The sequence below is a fragment of the Heterodontus francisci genome, chromosome 16 (genome assembly GCF_036365525.1).
Source record: "Heterodontus francisci isolate sHetFra1 chromosome 16, sHetFra1.hap1, whole genome shotgun sequence".
Classification (NCBI taxonomy): Eukaryota; Metazoa; Chordata; class Chondrichthyes; order Heterodontiformes; family Heterodontidae; genus Heterodontus; species Heterodontus francisci.
The window spans coordinates 103,110,676-103,134,701 of record NC_090386.1 but is presented as its reverse complement, the minus strand read 5'-3'; the positions used below and the strand labels follow the sequence as shown (position 1 = coordinate 103,134,701).

Here is a 24,026-nt window from a genome sequence, read left to right as displayed (position 1 = left end):
AACCAGATGTGTTTTTATAAGAATCTGGTAGTCTCATGATTATTATTACTGAGACTAGCATTTTATTCCAGATTTATTAATTAATTGAATTTAAATTCCTCCAGCTGCTGTGGTGGGAGTTGAACTCTTATCTCCAGAGCATTCCTCCAGGCCTCTGGATTACTAGTCCAGTAACATTACCACTGTGCTGATGTTCCCGATATCAAACGTGCTACCCCCATCGACACTCATTACTCAAAAAAAAAAACTCCATCGAGGTAGACACGACCTTCCCATAGGTAAATTGGCCATTGTAAATTGCCCCTAGTGTAAGTAGGAGGTAGGGAATATGGGATTACTGTAGGGTTAGTATAAATGGGTGGTTGTTGGTCGGCACAGACTCGGTGGGCCGAAGGGCCTGTTTCAGTGCTGTATCTCTAAATAAATAAATAAAACAAATCCATACTGACTGCCCTTGATTAATCTGTGCCTTTCTAAATGACGGTACATAAGTTTCCCAATAACTTGCGCACCACCAAGGTTAGGCTGACTGGCCTGTAATTATTTGGCCAATCGTTTCCTCCTTTTTAAGCAACACTAGTTATCAGTCTGCCAGTCCTTCAGCACCAATCCCATAGCTAGAGAGGATTGAAAAATGATCAGACCTTCTGCTATTTCCTCACTTGCTTCTCTTAGCCTGCAATACATTTAATCTGGGCCTAACCATTTATCTACTTTCAAAGATGTTATATTTTCCCCCTCACTGTTTATCCTATCCAATATTTCACATAACTTATATTCATGTAGCACCTTTTAGAGTAATGAAACGCCCAAGGTGCTTCTCAGGATCATTATAAAACACTGCTCCTCCTTAACTACAATGTCTGCATCGCCGTCTTTTGTGAAAACAAACACAAAGTATTCGGTAAGAACTAGGCTCGAGTCTTCCTCCTCCACACACGTTGCCCTTTTTGGTCTCTAATGGGCCCTATTCTTTTCTTAGTTATCCGCTTGATCTTTATGTATTTATAACACCTCTTTTAATTTTCCTTGATTTTACTTGCCAGCATTTTTTCATGCCCTCTCTTTGCTTTCCTAATTTTCCCTTTTAATTTCATCCCTGCACTTGCTATGCTAGGCTTTCTGCAGTATTGAGCCCTCGGTATCTGACACTTTTTTTGCCTTATCCTCCCTTGTATGCTCTTTGACATCCAAAGCAGAGTCGATTTGTGAGTCCCACCCTTCTTGTGGGAACATATTTGTTCTGAACTCTCGCTATCTCCTCATTGAATGCCTCCCACTGCTCTGACACTGATTTGCCTTCAAGTAGCTGATTATCACTTTCACCAAATCACATCTCGGCTTGGTAAAATTGGCCTTTCTTCAATTAAAAATGTTACTCCTAGTCTATCTTTGTCCTTTGCATAACTGTATTAGCTCTAACTGAATTATATGATCACAGCCAAAATGCTCTCCCACTAATATCCCTTCCAACTGCCCAGTTTCATTTCCTAAATCTAAGTCTAGAACTGTCTCTTCTCTTGTTGGGGTTGCTACATACTGGCTAAAAGTTCTTCTGAATGCATTTAAAGTATTCTGTGCCCTCTATACCTTTTTGCATTGATTTTTATCCCAGTTGATATTGGGGTATTTGAAATTCCCTACTCTTACTGCCCCATTTGTTTTTGTACTTCTGTGCTATTTACCTACATATTTGCTGCTCTTTCTCCCTTTGACTGTTGAGAGTCTATGGTATAATTCCAGCAGTGTGATTGCCCCTTTTTTGTTCTTTAGTTCCACCCATATGACCTTATTTGGTTATCCTATTAGCATATCATCCCTCCTCAGTTTTATTTATTTATTTAGAGATACAGCACTGAAACAGGCCCTTCAGCCCACCGAGTCTGTGCTGACCATCAACCACCCATTTTATACTAATCCTATATTAATCCCATATTCCCTACCACATCCCCACAACTCTCCTACCACCTACCTACACTAGGGGCAATTTACAAAGGCCAATTTACCTATCAACCTGCAAGTCTTTGGCTGTGGGAGGAAACCGGAGCACCTGGCGGAAACCCACGCAGTCACAGGGAGAACCCAGAATCGAACCCGGGTCGCTGGAGCTGTGAGGCTGCGGTGCTAACCACTGCGCCACTGTGCCGCCCCAGTTGTGATGTTTCCTTAACCAATATTAACGCCTCCCTTTCAATCCCGTTTGAAAAATTGGAAGTGAAATGGAAACTCTGCCTACTCTTTCCCAGCAATGTAGCTCAGCCGCAGAGTCACATTATGCCCTCCTGCCCCAGTGTAATGCAGTTCCTATTCCCCACATGCACTGTACCTAGTGCCCTTGAGTTAAATGTTGATAATCTCAAGCAGAAAGTTTCAGGCAGCTGTGAAGTGTTAACATTTTGTATGAAAGCCACAGACTGAGAAATTCCTCTTTGTACTAGATCTGAATCCAAGGAATAGAATGCCTTTTTCATCTCTTCTTCCCTCCCTCCTCCCACAGTAGCTTAAATTGAGGGATTAAGGACTTAATAGAACGACAGTAACCGAGACTTGGGCTAGTCCAGTTGCTGAGCTTTGCCAACTAAAAGCCCTTGGGCTGCATCTTTGCCTCATTGTTTCTGGCCCTTGTGTAAGTTATCCAACTCATTTTATCTTGTAGGTTATGAGGTTACGACCATGGACGAAGCATGTAAAGAGGGAAATATCTTTGTGACAACAACTGGCTGCAAAGATATCATTGTGGGACGGTAAGAATGGCTGGCACTGAACTCTTGATTTTTTTTCAGTTGGCCCAATGTTGGTTTCACCTGAGTAACTCATTGGATCACAGGTAACCAATCAGCCTGCCATGCCTGTGTTGACTCTGTATCCAATTTAGTTCCACACTTCAGCTTTCTCACCAGAACCCTGCAAATTAATCCTCTTCAAGTATGTGTCCAATTATCTTTTGAAAGTTTCCATGGAATCTGCTTCCACCACCCTTTCAGGCAGTGTGTTCCAAATCATCATAACCCTCGGGAAAAATTTCTCCTAATTTCCCCTGTAGTTTTTGCCAATTATTTTAAATCTATGACTGCAGCTAACTGACCCACTTGCCAGAGGAAACCGTTTCTCCTTGTTTGCTTTATCAAAATCTCTTAATTTTAACCTTCTCTGCTTGAAGGAGAACAATCCCAAGCTTTTCTAGTGTCTCCATATAACTAACCATGTACCATCCCTGATATCATCCTGGTAGACTTCCTCTGTGCCCTCTCCAAGCCTGATCTCCCCTTAACCTTCTCTGCTTGAAGGAGAACAATCCCAAGCTTTTCTAGTGTCAAAGAACAAAGAAAATTACAGCACAGGAACAGGCCCTTCGGCCCTCCAAGCCTGCGCCGATTCAGATCCTCTATCTAAACCTGTCGCCTATTTTCTAAGGGTCTGTATCTCTTTGCTTCCTGCCCATTCATGTATCTGTCTGGATACATCTTAAAAGACGCTATCGTGCCCGCGTCTACCACCTCCGCTGGCAACGCGTTCCAGGCACCCACCACCCTCTGCGTAAAGAACTTTCCACGCATATCCCCCCTAAACCTTTCCCCTTTCACTTTGAACTCGTGACCCCCTGTAATTGAATCCCCCACTCTGAGGAAAAAGCTTCTTGCTATCCACCCTGTCTATACCTCTCATGATTTTGTACACCTCAATCAGGTCCCCCCTCAACCTCCGTCTTTCTAATGAAAATAATCCTAATCTACTCAACCTCTCTTCATAGCTAGTGCCCTCCATACCAGGCAACATCCTGGTGAATCTCCTCTGCACCCTCCCCAAAGCATCTACATCCTTTTGGTAATGTGGCGACCAGAACTGCACGCAGTATTCCAAATGTGGCCGAACCAAAGTCTTATACAACTGTAACATGACCTGCCAACTCTTGTACTCAATACCCCGTCCGATGAAGGAAAGCATGCCGTATGCCTTCTTGACCACTCTATTGACCTGCGTTGCCACCTTCAGGGAACAATGGACCTGAACACCCAAATCTCTCTGTCCATCAATTTTTCCCAGGACTTTTCCATTTATTGTATAATTCACTCTTGAATTGGATCTTCCAAAATGCATCACCTCGCATTTGCCCGGATTGAACTCCATCTGCCATTTCTCTGCCCAACTCTCCAATCTATTTATATTCTGCTGTATTCTCTGACAGTCCCCTTCACTATCTGCTACTCCACCAATCTTAGTGTCGTCTGCAAACTTGCTAATCAGACCACTTATACTTTCCTCCAAATCATTTATGTATATCACAAACAACAGTGGTCCCAGCACGGATCCCTGTGGAACACCACTGGTCACACGTCTCCATTTTGAGAAACTCCCTTCCACTGCTACTCTCTGTCTCCTGTTGCCCAGCCAGTTCTTTATCCATCTAGCTAGTACACCCTGGACCCCATGCGACTTCACTTTCTCCATCAACCTACCATGGGGAACCTTTATCAAACGCCTTACTGAAGTCCATGTATATGACATCTACAGCCCTTCCCTCATCAATCAACTTTGTCACTTCCTCAAAGAATTCTATTAAGTTGGTAAGACATGACCTTCCCTGCACAAAACCATGTTGCCTATCACTGATAAGCCCATTTTCTTCCAAATGGCAATAGATCCTATCCCTCAGTATCTTCTCCAGCAGCTTCCCTACCACTGACGTCAGGCTCACCGGTCTATAATTACCTGGATTATCCCTGCTACCCTTCTTAAACAAGGGGACAACATTAGCAATTCTCCAGTCCTCCGGGATCTCACCCATGTTTAAGGATGCTGCAAAGATATCTGTTAAGGCCCCAGCTATTTCCTCTCTCGCTTCCCACAGAAACCTGGGATAGATCCCATCTGGACCTGGGGACTTATCCACCTTAATGCCTTTTAGAATACCCAACACTTCCTCCCTCCTTATGCTGACTTGACCTAGAGTAATCAAACATCTATCCCTAACCTCAACATCCGTCATGTCCCTCTCCTCGGTGAATACCGATGCAAAGTACTCGTTTAGAATCTCACCCATTTTCTCTGACTCCACGCATAATTTTCCTCCTTTGTCCTTGAGTGGGCCAATCCTTTCTCTAGTTACCCTGTTGCTCCTTATATATGAATAAAAGGCTTTGGGATTTTCCTTATCCCTGTTTGCTAAAGATACTTCATGACCCCTTTTAGCCCTCTTAATTCCTGGTTTCAGATTGGTCCTACATTCACGATATTCTTCCAAAGCAGCCACCTAGACCTTATGTATGCTTCTTTTTTCCTCTTAGCTAGTTTCACAATTTCACCTGTCATCCATCGTTCCCTAATCTTGCCATTTCTATCCCTCATTTTCACAGGACCATGTCTCTCCTGCACACTAATCAACCTCTCTTTAAAAGCCTCCCACATATCAAATGTGGATTTACCTTCAAACAGCTGCTCCCAATCTACATTCCCCAGCTCCTGCCGAATTTTGGTGTAGTTGGCCTTCCCCCAATTTAGCACTCTTCCTTTGGGACCACTCTCGTCTTTGTCCATGAGTATTCTAAAACTTACGGAATTGTGATCACTATTCCCAAAGTAGTCCCCTACTGAAACGTCAACCACCTGGCCGGGCTCATTTCCCAACACCAGGTCCAGTATGGCCCCTTCCCGAGTTGGACTATTTACATACTGCTCTAGAAAACCCTCCTGGATGCTCCTTACAAATTCTGCTCCATCTAGACCTCTAACAATAAGTGAATCCCAGTCAATGTTGGGAAAATTAACATCTCCTATCACCACCACCCTGTTGCTCCTACATCTTTCCATAATCTGTTTACATATTTGTGCCTCTATCTCACGCTCGCTGTTGGGAGGCCTGTAGTACAGCCCCAACATTGTTACCGCACCCTTCCTATTTCTGAGTTCTGCCCATATTGCCTTACTGCTCGAGTCCTCCATAGTGCCCTCCTTCAGCACAGCTGTGATATCCTCTTTGACCAGTAATGCAACTCCTCCACCTCTTTTACCTCCCTCTCTATCCCGCCTGAAGCATCGATATCCTGGGATATTTAGTTGCCAATCATGCCCTTCCCTCAACCAAGTCTCAGTAATAGCAATAACATCATACTCCCAGGTACTAATCCAAGCCCTAAGTTCATCTTCCTTACCTACTACACTTCTTGCATTAAAACAAATGCACCTCAGACCACCAGTCCCTTTGCGTTCATCATCTGCTCCCTGCCTACTCTTTCCCTTAGTCACGCTGACTTCATTATCTAGTTCCTTACAGGCTTTAGTTACTACCTCCTTACTGTCCACTGACCTCCTCATTTGGTTCCCATCCCCCTGCCACATTAGTTTAAACCCTCCCCAACAGCGTTAGCAAAAGCACTCCCAAGCACATTGGTTCCAGTCCGGCCCAGGTGTAGACCGTCCAATTTGTAATAGTCCCACCTCCCCCAGAACCGGTCCCAATGTCCCAAAAATCTGAACCCCTCCATCCTGCACCATCTCTCAAGCCACGCATTCATCCTGACTATTCTTTCATTTCTACTCTGACTATCACGTGGCACTGGTAGCAATCCGGAGATTACTACCTCTGAGGTCCTACTTTTTAACTTGGCTCCTAACTCCCTAAGTTCTGCTTGTAGGACCTCATCCCGTTTTTTACCTATATCATTGGTGCCTATGTGCACAACGACAACTGGCTGTTCACCCTCCCCCTTCAGAATGTTCTGCAGCCGATCTGAGACATCCCTGACCCGTGCACCTGGGAGGCAACATACCATTCGGGAGCCTCGTTTTCGACCACAGAACCGCCTATCTACTCCCCTTACAATCGAATCCCCTATGACTATAGCCCTTCCACTTTTTTTCCCGCCCTTCTGAACAGCAGAGCCAGCCACCGTGCCATGAACCTGGCTACTGCTGTCTTCCCCTGGTGAGCCATCTCCCCCATCAGTATCCAAAACGGTATACCTGTTTTGGAGGGAGATGACCGCAGGGGACTCCTGCGCTGCCTTCCTGCTCTTTCTCTGCCATTTGGTCACCCATTCCCTTTCTCCCTCAGCAATCCTAATCTGCGGTGTGACCAATTCGCTAAACGTGCTATCCACGACCTCCTCAGCATCGCGGATGCTCCAAAGTGAGTCCATCCGCAGCTCCAGAGCCGTCATGCGGTCTAACAAGAGCTGCAGCTGGACACACTTCCAGCACGTGAAGGATTCAGGGACATCAGCCGTGTCCCTGAGCTCCCACATTGAGCAAGAGGAGCATAACACAGGTCTGAGATTTCCTGCCATTTTTAATCTTAAGCTTAACTTAGTCTTAACTTAGATAAATGAAAAGGGAACGAAAAGTTTTTATCAATCACACGGAAAAAAAAAGAAATAGAAAAGGCCTTACCTTATCTACACACCACCGAGTCCTTTTTTTTTGGTTGGAGGAGGAGGGCGGGTGGGAGACACTACAGGTGTAGTGTCTCGGGTTCAGCCGTTGCCCAAATATATAGGACTTACTTACCCAGCTGCCACCTCGCTCTCCCTGTCGCCGCTGCAAAAAGAAACTGCCGAAACAAAAAGGTAAGTTTATATAAGTTGAAACTCACTTACCCAGCTGCCACCTCACTCTCCCTGTCGCCGCTGCATGTAACTAACCATGTACCATCCCTGGTATCATCCTGGTAAACTTCCTCTGTGCCCTCTCCAAGCCTTTGATATCCTTCCTGAAATGTGGTGCCTAGACTTGTCCACAATACTCCAGCTGAGGTCTAACCAGAAATTTGTGACGGTTTAGCATGACTTACTGTTTTGGCATTCAGTGTCCCTATTTACAAAGCTAAGTATCCCATACACTTTCTGAACCTGTATATCAGCTTTGTCTGCCACCTTGAAGGATTTGTGAATATGCACCCTCCATTTGCTCTGCTGTTGCATTCCCGTCGGAGTGATTGGGGGTCTTGTACTGGAAGCAGTGTTGATGAGGGATGTTGGGGTAGGCGGGGGAGCTGGGTAAGTGGGGATGATAGACAGGGTCGTTTTTAGTGTGATTGCAAGGGAAACTGTTGCTTCTCTCGGCTGCACATCATGGTAGGTTATTTCTCTTTGTTGCTGGTGATCCCCAAGTCTGGTTTCCGAGTATTTCTCAAAATAGGGCTGGCTGTCTTGGAGAAAACCAAGGTTGCACTGGAACCTCCAGCATGCGTTGGGCCCTTTGCAGATAAAGGACTGAACAGTTGCTTCAGTTTGAAGCAAAGGTCACCATGCTTGTTCTAAAACAATGTGGTGGATAAACATTTCCTGTCTGCCATTTTGGGACCTTCATTACCCACACAACAGCTGAAAAACGTAAGCAGATTATTGGTGAGTAAAAGACGCAATGATCTCTAGTCTCAGCTTGAACCATTCCATTGCATTTCCGCTGTGCCAATGCATTTTGGCGCAAATAAAACCTGGCTTTAGTGGTTGTACAACTCCTGCATCTGTTGTTCAGATTGTCCAGAGCAGGCAACCGAATAGCCAGATATTGTGACTGAGAGGCCTCCTCTCTCACCGGAGAGGAGAGGACCTGCTGTCACATTGCCTGACTTTCGATAAAGAGTGATCAGTATTGGTGTCGAACTGACTAAAAGCAGTTTATTTGGCCATCTGACAAAATTTTAGTAGCTCCTAACTCTTGCTCTTTGTTCAAGCAGCAGTTCCATCATCAATGAACAGTCTAATTGTTTAAATTGCCTCAATCCTGATGAATGCTTTGGTATTTTTCCCCATTCCTTTGTTCCCTTTTTGCCTTTGCCCCTTCCCCACTCAGGCACTTTCAAGAAATGAAAGATGACTCCATCGTTTGTAACATTGGTCATTTTGATATTGAGCTGGATGTGAAATGGCTGAACAAAAACACAGCCAAGAAAGTGAACATTAAACCCCAGGTAGGTGACTAACTCAGCTGATCTTACCACAGAGCTTCAACTGTGAAATTGGTTTGTGTAGCTCTAATCCAGTTCCTGTTGATTCCAGACTGTCAGCGGAAACTGGCCCTAATTTGGTACCAAGATGGTGATCGTAACCTATAGATCATAAGGGAGGAGATGACAGTGTCATGCTGGCCCACTAGAGGGTGCTCTTTTCCCACTGAGAGTTATGGGAGCAGCAGAAGATGGTGCTGAGGTCAGTTTGTAATGGCAGCATCACAATGCTCAAAGCACTGAGCTGCATGGATTAATCTGCCAGCCCAAAATTAATGGGCATTTAGAGTATGGGCTAGTAAATGCAAGTCAGAAAGAATTTGTTCAAGACAAATCGTGTTTGACTGGACCAGAAGATCATGGAGCAGAGGCTAATGGTGTGGTAAAAGACAAAGCGTTAGTGCAGAGAGGATGTGAAATGATGGAATAATGAACAGCCCCATCAATTCTGCTTCTCGCTCCACAGATGCTGCCAGACCTACTGAGTTATTCTCTGTGACCCTCTATCCTATTAACACTTCCCTTGTGTTATCTTTTGCCCCACCCCTGCTTTATTTGCTTAAAACCTATTACATTTCTAACCTTTGCCAGTAGTGGAGAACTGTCGTTTTTCAGGAACGTGTACAATGGAACCGTTTCTGGTCGACAAAAGGTCATCAACCTGCAATCTTAACTCTTGTTTCTTTCTCCCAGGTTCTGCCTGACCTGAGTATTTCCAGCATTTTCTGGCTTTTTTTCAGGTTTCTAGCATCCACTGTATTTTGCTTTTGTATATAGTGTTCCCTAGGGATTGGTATTAGGACCACTGTTCTTTTTATTGTTACGTCCAGGTGCGAAAGGTGTCTTGGGGTCTCTTACAGCCTTCACCTGGTCTTACTGTAACAGGATTTAATTTTAAACACACCGTGTTCTGAGCTCCTCCTTGGTGTATCCTTGCTCACCGCTTTCCAATTATAAGGCAAATAAATGAGCACAAACAGGCTTCCTTAGGTTTAAAGAAAATTGAAATTTATTTAAACTTAAACTCTAATTTGGTTAACGCCTACAGATACACGATGTGCCCATGCTAGCATGCATACGCGATACATGCTGATCGGGACAGAAAAGAGAAGAAAAAAATAAGTGGAAAGGTTTGAGGCAATATCTGAAGAGTTTGTTACGGTTCTTCAGGCTCACTGTAGAGTCCTTTTGTAGGTTGCTCTTGTTTTTTGTTGTGGCCCAGTATTATTCTTAAACCTTGTTCGCTGTAGGAGACTTTTCTCTCTTGGGGTTCATGTGTCTTCAGTGGGTTTCAATTCCGTGAGAAAGAGATGGGATCAGACAGGAGAGAGATGTTCTCAAGCCAGGAGCTTTCTGTCTTCAAACACTGTTTCTCCAATTTAAAATTCAGTTCAAAACTCTAACAGTCAGTCATCTGACTAAACTGGTCTGACCACGTCTCTTCTGTGTATTGCGAGCTGGGACTGGTTCCTTTGTTCCAACACTGTCTGCTAGTATGCAAAAATGTTTTTCTGGATAGGGGCCTGGCAATTCCTTGTAATAGGCCCTCTTGCCTGCAACAATTTGAAGTTTAATGTCCATGTGGCGAAATTAATGTGCCTCATTCTTAGCGGGTAGGGGCTTGCATGACACCTCCACATCCAGGGGAATTAAATCGATTTGGAAAAAAAAGGCGCATTTCATTAAAAGGGTTGAGAGACATATATATGACACAGAAAACCATGTATTTCTCTCATTCATTCATGAATCCTAAAGCGTATTAAAATTGTCTTTTCGGGTGCCAGCGCTGCTTTAATTTCCACTTTTTGGCATCCCAGTAAACATGTGGTTCTTTGGGGAAGCTTTTCTTCAGTTTGCCCATTTCCATGACTGCCTAGGGTCTTGGTTCCTGTTGAGGCCATTTTTTTTTTCAGTAGTGGGCGGGTCTATCCTGAACACACACTCAGTGCTTTGCTGAGTCATGCAAAGACTTTTGACTTCAGGGGATGAGTAAAACATAGAAAATAGGAGCAGGGGTAGGCCATTCGGTCCTTCAGGCCTGTTCCGCCATTCAGAAAAGATCATGGCTGATCGTCTAATTCAGTACCCTGTTCCTGCTTTTTTCCCCATATCCCTTGATCCCGTTGGCATTAAGAAATATATCTATCTCCTTCTTGAAGGGTGGTTCCTTTATCTCTGACTGTGGGGCAGAATTCTTTGTTAATCTCCCCTTCGTTCTCTGGGACACCCCTGCCTGTAGGTATTTGTGCAGACTTGACTGCACGCTCATGTGGCACATCGACTAGGTGAGGCATCACCATCACAGTTTCTGTGCCCCCTAGAGTTCCCTCTTTGTCTCTGCAGGTTCCTGTAAATGCTGTTAGCAACTCTGGGAGGATGTGGGGTCTAACGTTTCACATTTTTCAGGGTTGGCTGACCAGACAGTAGGGGTTTTCATCTGGGATTCCTCCCAGATTTCCTTGTTCACTTTTTCCCCTTCTCTTTCTAAACTTTCACCAGCAATATGCCTGCCAGGCCCCTTTTGTTCTCACAAGGGGTTCCTTACAATTCACCAGCCCTCTGCTGGAGGGTTCACCTAACACTGGTACAGGACTTAGGGGTGCAGCTTTCACTGTAGGTTGGGGTATCCCTCTAAAGGCCTGCTCTGGTCGGGGAAAAAACCCAGGTACGTTTTTTTTTTGGTGAAATATTTCAATACTTCGCAGCAGAGCCCTTACCGTGTATGTCCGGACCCGACTCGAACTCGCACGTCGTCTGGTTCGGGTCGGATAGCAGGCCTTTAATCCCCTCAACCTGGCACATGTGGCAACTCCTGCAGTACTCCACCACATCTTTGTGGAGTTTTGGCCTGTCAAACTGCTGCCTTATCAGGCCTTTGTTCTTTCGTATACCGGCATGTACAGCCACTATATTCTCATGGGCCCTTCTTAATATTTATCCCTGGTACCTCTGTGGCGCCAATAACTTGTGAATTACTGCCCACTCCTTCCTCTCAGATCTGTGAGGAGAACTCCATTTCCTCTTCAGTACCTCATTTTTTAAATAGTAGCAATCAGGGACTCCCTCTGCTTCACTTTCAGACTGAGCAGCCTGTGCTAACTCTCGCAATACTGGGTCGGCTCGCTGAGCCTCAGCTACGGGAAATCCATTTAATTTATTCCCTGGGTCTCCTAACTTTCCACAGAAAGTCTCAGACGGGCAGACATCATGGTCATCTACCTGCAGTGCCAATGCAGTCTCCTCTGGGGGAGCTGGTTTGATCATGGCCTGATCCACTACACAGTCAGGGAAACTGCAAGGGACCATCTCCTGCCACTGCCCTGTCTATCTGACCTCCTGCAGTCTTTCTTTCTTACTACTGGGGGGGCTTACCACCATCACCCTTGCCAGATCATTACCTAGGTGCAGGTCAACCCCATCCACAGGCAAAGTGAGACAATTTCTACGGTCACCGGTCCCGAAACTAGTTCGCACTCCAGGTGCACCCATTGTACAGGTACAGGCATACACTGCCCTCCAATACCATTCACCACCATTCTGGTGTTCACTGCACTCTCTGGGGAAAAGGTCAGGCCTTTTCCCACGGGATCCAGGGCAATTTGGCAAAGTGGATCCAAAATTGGCTTAGTGGCAGGAGGCAGAGGGTGATGGTCGAGGGTTGTTTTTGCGATGGAAGCCTGTGACCAGTGGTGTATAGCAGGGTTCGGTGCTGGGACCCTTGCTGTTTGTAGTGTACATTGACGATTTAGACGTGAATATAGGAGGTATGATCAGTAAGTTCGCAGATGACATGAAAATTGGTGGTGTCGTAAATAGTGAGCAGGAAAACTTTAGATTACAGGATGATATAGATGGGCTGGTAAGATGGGTGGAGCAGTGGCAAATGGAATTTAATCCTGAGATGTGTGGAGTGATGCATTTTGGGAGGACTAACAAGGCAAGGGAATATACAATGGATGGTAGGACCCTAGGAAGTATAGAAGGTCAGAAGGATCCTGGCGTACTTGTCCATCGATCACTGAAGGCAGCAGCACAGGTAGATAAGGTGGTTAGGAAGGCATATGGGATACTTGCCTTTATCAGCCGAGGCATAGAATATAAGAGCAGGGAGGTTATGATGGAGCTGCATAAAACGCTAGTCAGGTGACAGCTGGAGTACTGTGTACGGTTCTGGTCGCCACACTATAGGAAGGATGTGATTGCACTAGAGAGGGTGCAGAGGAGATTCACCAGGATGTTGCCTGGGCTGGAGCATTTCAGCTATGTCGAGATTGAAAAGGCTAAGGTTGTTTTCCTTATAGCAGAGAAGGCTGAGGGTAGACGTGATTGAGGTATACAAAATTATGAGGGGCATTGATAGGTTAGATAGGAAGAACCTTTTTCCCCTAGCAGAAGGGTCAATAGCCAGGGGGCTTAGATTTAAGGTAAGGGGGCAGGAGGTTTAGAGGGGATTTGAGGAAACATTTTTTTCACCCAGAGGGTGGTTGGAATCTGGAACGCACTGCCTGAAGAGCAGGAATTTTCACAACATTTAAGAAGTATTTAGATGAGCACTTGAAATGCCATAGCATACAAGGCTACGGGCCAAGTACTGGAAAATGGGATTAGAATAGTTAGGTGCTTGATGGTCGGTACGGACACGATGGGCCGAAGGGCCTGTTTCTGTGCTGTATAACTCTGACTGTAAAGGGAACTAGTGGCTCCTGTGCCCCTGAGAATTACTATGGGCTTGCTGGCCCCACTTGAGGGGTATGGGGTTACTTTCCCTTCAAACACAAAACTCTGAGAGCCTTCAGGAATCCTATTAACTTTTCCTGCACTGGTTGTAGTAAGCTTCCTGGGTTGCACCTTTACTGCAGTTAAAGCTACAGCTTGTTATGCTGTGCTTTCCATCACGGTCCTATGTTCACTGAGCTCGTGTGCCCTGATTTCACCCTATCGGTTTTCCCTTTAGTTTATATCAGTCAGCTTTTAAATGCCCTGCATTATTACAATGGAAGCACGCAGGTCTCCGGGTCTCACTCTTGCTCGCAGCACCTTTCCTTTGGGCTGGAGGAGGGCCCCCTGTGTCTCCTGCTTTCTTTTCTCTCCCAGGATTACCTGGGCTTCTATCACCTCCCCACCCTTTGTCCTTTTCGGATTTGTGAGTGTGATTAAGAAAGTTTCTGCCCTGGGAAGTCGACTTATGAATTAAAGTAAACTCATCAGCAGAACGGCTGCTTGCCGGGCTCTCTGAACCCACTGCTCCTATACATGGGTCTTGAGAGTAGGAGAGAGTTTTTACATTTCTCTAACAGAACTACTTCCCTGAGATTTTCATAGCTGAGCTGTACTTTAAGAGCCCTCAGCTGCTGGTCAAAAGCCAGCTGTTTACTGTTTTCAAGTCCAGATAAGTTTGATTAACTTGCTTTTTGAGGGTTCTAAACTTCTGACGATAGGCTTCAGGTACTAATTCATATGCCCCGAGGATAACCTTTTTGGTTAGTTCATAATTTGATGAACTCTCAGCTGGCAACAGGGAATTAACTTCATAGGCTTTTCCAGTTAGCTTGCTTTGCAGTAAAAGAGACCAGGTCTCAGCTGGCCATTTTAGCTGCCTTGCCTGTTTCTCAAAAGACACACAAAATTCCTCCCACATCTTCCTCATTGAATTTTGGGATTAGATGAGCTAGTTTTAACAATTCTGTACCCAGCCCTGAATTGTGCTGCCTCCATATTAGCCATGCTTTCACTGGGGTTACTCTGTCGCCCCCTAGTTAACTCAAGCTGCTTCACCTCTCTCTTCGGTTTCTTTCTGGAATATTCCCCCCTTCCCCTAGCATGCATATGCGATACACGCAGATAAGGACAGAAAAGAGCAGAAGAAAAAAATAAGTGGAAAGGTTTGAGGCAATATCTGAAGAGTTTATTACAGTTCTTTGAGCTCACTGTGGAGTCTTTAGTAGGTTGATCTTGCTTTTTCTTGGGGCCCAGTATTCTTCGTAAATCTCTGCTCTGATGGTGCAACCTTTCACGACAGCACTTCTGATATCTTTTTCCTCAACCGAGGATTCCCCCCACATTGTGGTTGATAGGGCCCTCAACCTGTCCGGCCCATTTCCTGCACCTCTACCCCTTCCCCTCCCTCCCAGAACTGCGACAGGGTTCCCCTTGTCCTCACTTTCCACCCCGCCAGCCTCCACATTCCAAAGGATCATCCTCTGCCATTTCCGCCACCTCCAGCATCATGAGAGCATAGATAAAGGAGCAGGAGTAGGCAATTCAGCCCCTCGAGCCTGCTCCGCTATTCAATACAATCATGGCTGATCTCATCTTTACCTCAACTCCACTTTCCTGCCCATTTTCCATAACCCTTCAACCCATTACTAATTAAAAATCTGTCTATCTCCTCAAATTTACTCAATGTCCCAGCATCCACCGCACTCTGGGGTAGTGAATTCCACAGACTCACGACCCTTTGAGAGAAGTAATTTCTCCTCATCTGCTTTAAATCTGCTACCCCTTATCCTAAAACTATGACCTGTTGTTCTAGATTACCCCACAAGAGGAAACATCTTCTCTGCGTCTACTTTGTTATTCCCTTTAATCATCTTATATACCTCAATTAGATCTCCTCTCATTCTTCTAAACTCCAGAGTGTAAAGGCCTAAATTGCTCAATCTCTCTTCATGAGACAAACCCCACATCTCTGGAATCAATCTAGTGAACCTCCTCTGAACTGCCTCCAATGCAACTACATCCCTCCTCAAGTAAGGGAACCAAAACTGTACGCAATACTCTTAGGTGCGGTCTCATTAATGCCTTGTACAGTTGCAGCAACACTTTCCTACTTTTATACTCTATTCCTTTAGCAATAAATGCCAAAATTCCATTTGCCTTCCTTATTACCTGCTGTACCTGCATACTAGTTTTCTGCGATTCATGCTGATCCCTGTGTACCAAAGCGCTGTGAAGTTTCTCTCCATTTGGATAATTTGCCTTTCTATTCTTCTGACCAAAATGAATAACCTCGCACTCATCCATGTTAAACTCCATCTGCCAAATTTTGGCCCATTCACCGAACCTATCCATGTCCATTTGTAAATATTTTATTTCTTTATTGCAACTTACTATCCCACCTATTTTAGTGGCATCTGCAAATTTGGCTATAGTACCTTCTATCCCTGCAGCCAACTCATTAATATAGATTGTAAATAGTTGGGGCCCCGAGGACCGAACCCTGTGGCACGCCACTAGTTACATCTTGCCAACCAGAAAAAGACCTCTTTATCCAGACTGTTTTCTGTTGGCTAGCCAATCCTCTATCCAAGCTAATAAATTGCCCCTAACCCCATGGGATCTTACCTTGTGTATTAACCTTTTGTGCAGCACCTTATCAAATGCCTTCTGGAAGTCCAGATATACTACATCTGCAGGATCCCCATTATCCACTTTGCTCGTGACATCTATGAAGAACTCTAGCAAATTAATCAAACACGATTTACCCTTCCTAAAACCATACTGACTCTGATGGATTGCGTTTTGATTTTCTAAATGTTCTGTTATTGCTTCCTTAATAATGGATTCTACCAATTTCCCAACGACAGATGTTAAACTAACTGGTCTATGGTTTCCTACTTTCTGCCTTCCTCTCTTTTTGAATAAGGGTGTTATATTAGCATTTTTCCAATCTACTGGAACCTTTCCCATATCCAGAAAATTTTGGAATATTATAACCAATGGATCCACTATCTCCGCTGCCACTTCCTTTGGGACCCTGGGATGTAGGCCATCAGGCCCTGGGGACTTGTCTGCCTTCAACCCTAATAGTTTTCTCAGTACTTTGTCCCTAGTGATGATTGTTCCAAGTTCTTCCCTTTCTATAACCTCTGCATTACCTGTTACTATTGGGATGGTACGAGTGTCCTCCACTGTGAAAACTGAGGCAAAGTACTGATTTAGTGTCTCGGCCATTTCTGTGTTCCCCTCTGTTAACTCCCCCATCTCATCCTCCAAGGGACAAACATTCACTTTAGCTACTCTCTTTGCTTTTATATACTTATAGAAGCTTTTGCTATCTGTTATATTTTGCACTAATTTTCTTAATCTACTTTTGCTCTTTTTATTACTTTTTTAGTAACCCTTTGTTGATCTTTAAAAGTTTCCCAATCTTCCAGCCTGCCACTGGCCTTTGCAATATGGTATCCCTTAGTTTTTGTCTTTGTTATCGTTAACTTCCTTGCTCAGCCATGGATGTTTTTTCCCCCGTTACACTCTTTCTTCCTCTCTGGAATATATTTTAGTTGAGAGGAATTGAATATCTCAAACATCCGCAACTGCTCATCAAGTGTCCTACTTTTTAGTATTCCTGCCCAGTCCACTAGGGCTAAATCTGTTCTCATGCCTATGTTTAACTCCAGAACGCTAGTGTGCGACTCTAGTTTCTCACCTTCAAACTGAGTTTGAAATTCTAGCATGCTATGATAACTCTTCCCTAGAGGATCCTTAACTATGAGATCATTAATCCCACCTCATTACACAACACCAAATCTAGAATAGCCTGCTCCCTTGTTGGTTCTGCAACGTATTGCTCCAAAAAGCAATCTAACACAGTCAATGAACTCTCCCTCGAGGCTACTCTTGCCAATTTGATTAATACAGTCTATATGCATTTTAAAATCACCCATGATTATTGCTGTACCTTTCTTACAAGCCCTCAGTATTTCCTAGTTTATACTGTGTCCCACTACGGAACTTGTTTGGGGACCAATAGATTACTCCCACCAGGGACTTCTTTCCTTTGATATATCTTATTTCTACTCAGACTGATTCTACGTCTTGATCTCCAGTGCCTATATCATTTCTCACCACAGCATTGATCTCTTCCTTTACTAACAAAGCTACACCACCTCCTTTTCCTTCCTGCCTATCCTTCCGAAATACTGAGTACCCTTGGATATTCAATTCCCAAACCTGGTTTCCCTGCAACCACGTCTCAGTAATCGCCACTAAATCATACCCATTCGTCTATATTTGCGCTGTTAATTCATTTATTTTATTCTGAATGCTTCGTGCATTCAGATACGAAGCCTTTAAGTTTGTTCTATTATCAAATTTCCCTACTCTTGTGCGATTCCTTGGTGCAATATGACAAACACGTTCTGTCCCTTTTATTTTCTGGTAACAATCAGCCTCATCACTAGCCTGCACTCTTACCTTCTCCTTTAACTTTGACTTCCTAATTTTCCATGCAACTGAAGCCACCTCTCTTCTCTTTTCCACACCCCCAACCCCCCCCCCCCCCAACTTCTCCCACCCAACTATTTGGATTAAAGCCCTATCTACAGCCCTAGTAATGCGGTTCGCCAGGTCTCTGGTCCTAGCATGATTCAGGCGGAGCCCGTCCCATCGGAACAGCTCCCTCCTTCCCCAGTACTGGTGCTAATGTCCCATGAATTCGAACCCATTTCTCCCACACCAATCTTTGAGCCACTCATAATCTTATTGACCCTGTGCCAATTAGCTTGTGGCTCAGGTAGTAATCTGGAGATTATTACCTTTTTGGTTCTGCTTTTTAATTTAGCCCCCAGCTGCTCATATTCCCTTGGCAGGACCTCTATCCTCGTTTTACCTATATCGTTGGTACCTACGTGGACTACGACAATGGGATCTTTCCCCTCCCACTCCAAGTTCCTCTGCGGCTCAGATGAAATATCCTGAACCCTGGCACCAGGTAGGCAAAACAACCTTTGGGACTCTTGATCCAGGCCACAGTGAACAGTGTCTATGCCCCTAACTATACTATCCCCGATTATGACTACATCTCTCTTTTCTCCCCCGACTTGAATGGCTCCCTGTACCATGGTGCTATGGTCAGTTTGCTCATCCTCCCTACAGTCCCTGCTCTCATCCACACAGGGAGCAAGAATCTGTAACCCGTTGGACAAAGAAGAGGGCTGAGGCTCCTCCAACACTACCTCCTGGTTCCCTCTACCTGCCTCACTCATAGACACACCCTCCTGATCCTGAGCACTGGCCGAATTAAAGGTGGTTAGTCTAAGGGGTGTGACCATCTCCTGAAACAGTGTCCAGGTAACTCTTCCCCTCCCTGATGTGTCGCAGTTCCGAAGCTCAGGCTCCAGCTCATCAACTCTGAGCCGGAGTTCCTCCAGCAACCAATGTTTGTTACAGATGTGGTCACTAGGAAACACAGTGGGGTCCGCCAGCTCCCACATCATGCAGCTACAACACATTGCCTGACCCTGCATCTCTATTTTATTAGGTTTTAATTTGTTTTTTGAATTTCCGACTGGTCTTTAGTTTTTAAATTCTCCTTAGTTTTTAGTTTATATACTAATAAATCGATCAAGTCATACTCTATATTTGATTTCAATTAAATTAAAAGCTTACATGAATACTCACCCCAGCTGCTTTCTGTTTCCCTGCTCCCTCTGTTGAATGTGACGTCACTCTAGTGTCATTTTTTGATTTATTTTTTTCCTCTGGCTCTGCTCCCGCTGTGTTTTTTCTCTCTCTCTTTCTTTCTTTTTCCGGTCTCTGAGTTCTTGGTGTGCTTTTTAAAGCTCTGCTCCCGCTGTGTTCCCCCTGCCCAGCCCCAAACACTCCTTTCAGCTGAAGCAGCAATTTACTTGTACTTCTTTCAATTTAGTATACTGTATTCGCTGCTCACAATGTAGTCTTCTGTACATTGGGGAGACCAAAAGCAGATTGGGTGACCACTTTGCGGAACACCTCCATTCAGTCCAAAAGCATGACCCCCGAGCTTCCGGTTGCTGGCGACTTCAACACTCCCCCCTGCTCTCATGGCCGCATCTCTATCCTGGGATTGCTGCAGTGTTCCAGTGAACATCAGCGCAAACTCGAGGAACAGCATCTCATTTACCAATTAGGCACACTATAGCCTTCTGGACTGAACATTAATATCAGAGCATTACGGGGGCCCCCCTTTTTATTTTTATTTTTAGTTATTTTTTATTTGTTTTACTTTAATTTGTTTCCACTGGAAACTCAAAGACCGGAAAGAGAGAGAGAAAAAACACAGCGGCAGCAGAGCTTTAAAAAGTACTGAGCACACTATTGGGATTGAAGGCAGACAAGTCCCCAGGGCCTGGTGGCCTACATCCTAGGGTCTTAAAGGAAGTGGCGACAGAGATAGTGGATCCATTGGTTATAATATTCCAAAATTCCCTGGATGTGGGAAAGGTTCCAGTGGATTAGAAAAATGCTAATATTCAAAGAGAGGAAGGCAGAAAGTAGGAAACTATAGACCAGTTAGTTTAACATCTGTTGGGAAATTGTTAGAATCCATTATTAAGGAAGTAATAACAGGACATTTAGAAAGTCAAAATGCAATCCATCCGTCAGCATGGTTTTAGGAAGGGTAAATCATGTTTGACTAATTTGCTAGAGTTCTTCGAAGATGTAACGAGCAAAGTGGATAATGGGGATCCTGCAGATGTAGTATATCTGGACTTCCAGAAGGCATTTGATAAGGTGCCACACAAAAGGTTAATACACAGTAAGATCCCATGGGGTTAGGGGCAGTTTATTAGCTTGGATAGAGGATTGGCTAGCCAACAGAAAACAGTCTGGATAAATTGGCCCTTTTCTGGTTGGCAAGATGTAACTAGTGGGGTGCCACAGGGTTCGGTTCTCGGAGCCCCAACTATTTACAATCTATATTAATGAGTTGGCTGCAGGGATAGAAGGTACTATAGCCAAATTTGCAGATGACAATAGGATAAGTGGTAAGTTGCAATAAAGAAATAAGAAATTTACAAATGGATATGGATAGGTTCGGTGAATGGACCTAAATTTGGCAGATGGAGTTTAACGTGGATAAGTGTGAGGTTATCCATTTTGGTCGGAAGAATAGAAAGGCAAAATATTATTTAAATGGCAAGAAACTTCACAGCGCTTCTGTGCAGAGGGATCTGGGTGTCCTCGTGCATGAATCGCAGAAAACTAGTATGCAAGTGCAGCAGGTAATAAGGAAGGCAAATGGAATTTTGGCATTTATTGCTAAAGGAATAGAGTATAAAAGTAGGAAAGTGTTGCTGCAACTGTACAAAGCATTAGTGAGACCGCACCTGGAGTATTGCATACAGTTTTGGTCCCTTACTTGAGGAGGGATGTAGTTGCATTGGAGGCAGTTCAGAGGAGGTTCACTAGATTGATTCCAGAGATGTGGGGTTTGTCTTTATGAAGACAGATTGAGCAGTTTAGGCCTTTACACTCTCTAGTTTAGAAGAATGAGAGGAGATCTAATTGAGGTATGTAAGATGATCAAAGGGATTGACCAAGTAGACGTAGAGAGGATATTTTCTCTGGCGGAGCAATCTAGAACAAGAGGTCATAGTTTTAGGATAAGGGGTAGCAGATTTAAAACAGATGAGGAGAAATTACTTCTCTCAAAGGGTCGTGAGTCTGTGGAATTCACTACCCCAGATTGCGGTGGATGCTGGGACATTGAGTAAATTTAAGGAGGAGATAGACAGATTTTTGATTAGTAATGGGTTGAAGGGTTAGGGAAAACGGGCGGGAAAGTAGAGTTGAGGCCAAGATGAGATCAGCCATGATCGTATTGAATGGCGGAGCAGGCTCGAGGGACTGAATTGCCTACTCCTGCTCCTAGTTCTTATGTACTGTGCCTACCCACTTTTTTTCATATTTGTGCTCTGGGCCAGGCTGTTCATTTTTCTGTCAGTTAACACCTTCTCTGCACTAACGCTTTGTCTTTCACCACACCATTAACATACCGTTTGCCTTTGCTCCATGACCTCCTGGTCCGTTATTCCGTGCCTTTGTCTGATCAACACCTTCTCTTTGGTTATCTGTTGCCCCACCCCCAGCTTTACTTGATTGAAACCTATTACATTTCTAGTATTTGCCAGTACTGATGAAGGGTCACTGACCTGAAATGTTAACTCTGCTTCTCTCTCCACAGATGCTGCCAGACCAGCTGAGTATTTCCAGCATTTCTGGTTTTTATTTCAGATTTCAAGCATCAGCAGTATTTTGCTTTTATTCTTCTTAAACCTTGTTCGCTGTAGGAGACTTTTCTCTCTTGGGGTTCATGTGTCTTCAGTGGGTTTCAGTTCCGTGAGAAAGCAATGGGAGCAGACAGGAGAGAGATGTTCTCAATCCAGGAGCTTTCTGTCTTCAAACACTGTTTCTCCAATTTAAAACTCTCAGTTCAAAACTCTGCAACAGCCGGTTAGTCATGTGACTAAACTGGTTTGACTATGTCTGTTCTGTGTATTGGGAGCCGGGACCGGTTCCTTTGTTCCAACACTGTTTGCTAGTATGCAAAAATGTCTTTCCGGCTAGGGGCCTGGCAATTCTTTATAATAGGCCCTGTTATATCTTCCCAGCAACAATTTGAAGTTTAATGTCCATGTGGTGAAATTAATGTGCCTCATTCTTGGCAGGTGGGGGCCTGCATGGCAATATGTATGTTAATGACATAGATTTGAGTACACAAGGCATCATTTCAAAGCTTTCAGATGACACAACTATAGAAATGTAGTTAAGTGAGGTGGATATAAACAGACTTCAAGAGGACTTTGACAGCCTTTATAAAGCTCTGGCTAGGCCACAAGTAAAGTATCGTGTCCAGTTCTGCTCACCACACTTTAGGAAGGATGTGAGGGTCCTTGCCGAGAGGATGCAGAGGAGATTTACCAGAATGGATTTTAGTTACAAGGTTGGGTTGGAAAGTCTGGGGTTTGTTCTTCTTGGAGTAAAGGAGATTGAAAGGAGATTTGATAGAGGCGTACAAGATTCTGACAGGTTTGGATAGGGTAGACAAAGAAAAGCTGTTCCCATTAGCTGATGATACAAGGATTAGGGACACCAATTTAAGGTTTTGGGCAAGAGATACAGGAGGAATGCAAGGAAGAACTTTTCGTGCAGCAAGTGTTAATGACCTGGAACACTCTGCCTATGAGTGTGGTGGAAGCAAGGACGATGAATGATTTCAAAAGGAAATTAGATGGGCATTTGATGGAAACAAACTTGCAGGGCTACAGGGACAGAACGGGGGGAACAGAACTGATTGGATTGCTGTGCAGAGACCCGGCATGGGTTTGATGGGCCAAATAGCTGCCTTCTGTGCCATTACGACGATGATGAAATGGGCAGACACTTGGCAGATGTAATTGAATGCAAAGCAGTGTGAAGTGATCAGTTTTAGTAGGTAGGAAAAATGAGAGGGAATGTAAACTAAATGGTGCAATTTTAAGAGGATGCAGGAACAGAGGCACGGGAGTGTGTACAAAAATCTTTGAAGTTGAGAAGGCTATTAAAAACATATGGGATCCTTGACTTTATTATTGGATGCATTCAGTACAAAAGCAAAGAAGCTATGCTAAACCTGTATAAAACACTGGTTAGGCCTCAGCTGGAGTATCACATTCAATTCTGGTACTCCACTTTAGGAAGAATGTCAAGGTCTTCGAGATGGTGCAGAGGAGCTTTATTAGAATGGTACTAGCCATCGGTTGTGCAGAGAAGCTAGAGAAGTTGGGGTTGTTCTCCTTCGAGCAGAGGTTAATTGGAGATTTGATGGGTTTGGGCTCAAAAAATTGGATAATTATCTGGAGAAAAAAAAATTGCAAGACAAGGGGATAAAGGTGAGGGAGTGGGATTAATTGTGTTGCTCTTGCAGAGAGCTGGCATGGACATAACCAGCTAAATGGCCTCCTTTTGTGCTCTAACCATTGTGATTCTAGGGGTTCAAAATTTTGAATGGTATATTAGAGTAGATAGAGAGAAGCTGTTTCCAGTGCCAGGAGATAACACAAAATAAGAGCACATGGTGTAGGAGGTGACATATTAGCATGGATAAAGGACTGGTTTGCTAACAGGAAGCAGAGAAGAGGGAGAATGGGTGTTCTTGGGTTGGCAAGCTGTAACTAGTGGAGTGCCACAGGATCAGTGCTCGGGCATCAACTATTTACAATTTATATCAATGACTTGGATGAAGGGAGCGAATGTATGGCAGCTAAATTTGCTGATGACACCAAGATAGGAAGTTGTCAAGAGGAGGTAAAGAGTCTACAAAAGGATATAAATAGGTTAA

The 24,026-nt window shown here is 44.4% G+C and overlaps 1 protein-coding gene across 1 annotated transcript in view; it reads left to right on the top strand.

Annotated features, from left to right (window-relative positions):
- ahcy (adenosylhomocysteinase) overlaps positions 1-24,026 on the top strand; it is a 126,968-nt gene that overhangs the window by 87,582 nt on the left and 15,360 nt on the right. The window contains exons 6-7 of the mRNA XM_068048757.1: positions 2,657-2,744; positions 8,791-8,908. Coding sequence (XP_067904858.1) covers positions 2,657-2,744; positions 8,791-8,908 — 206 coding nt within the window. The remainder of the gene's footprint in view (positions 1-2,656; positions 2,745-8,790; positions 8,909-24,026) is intronic.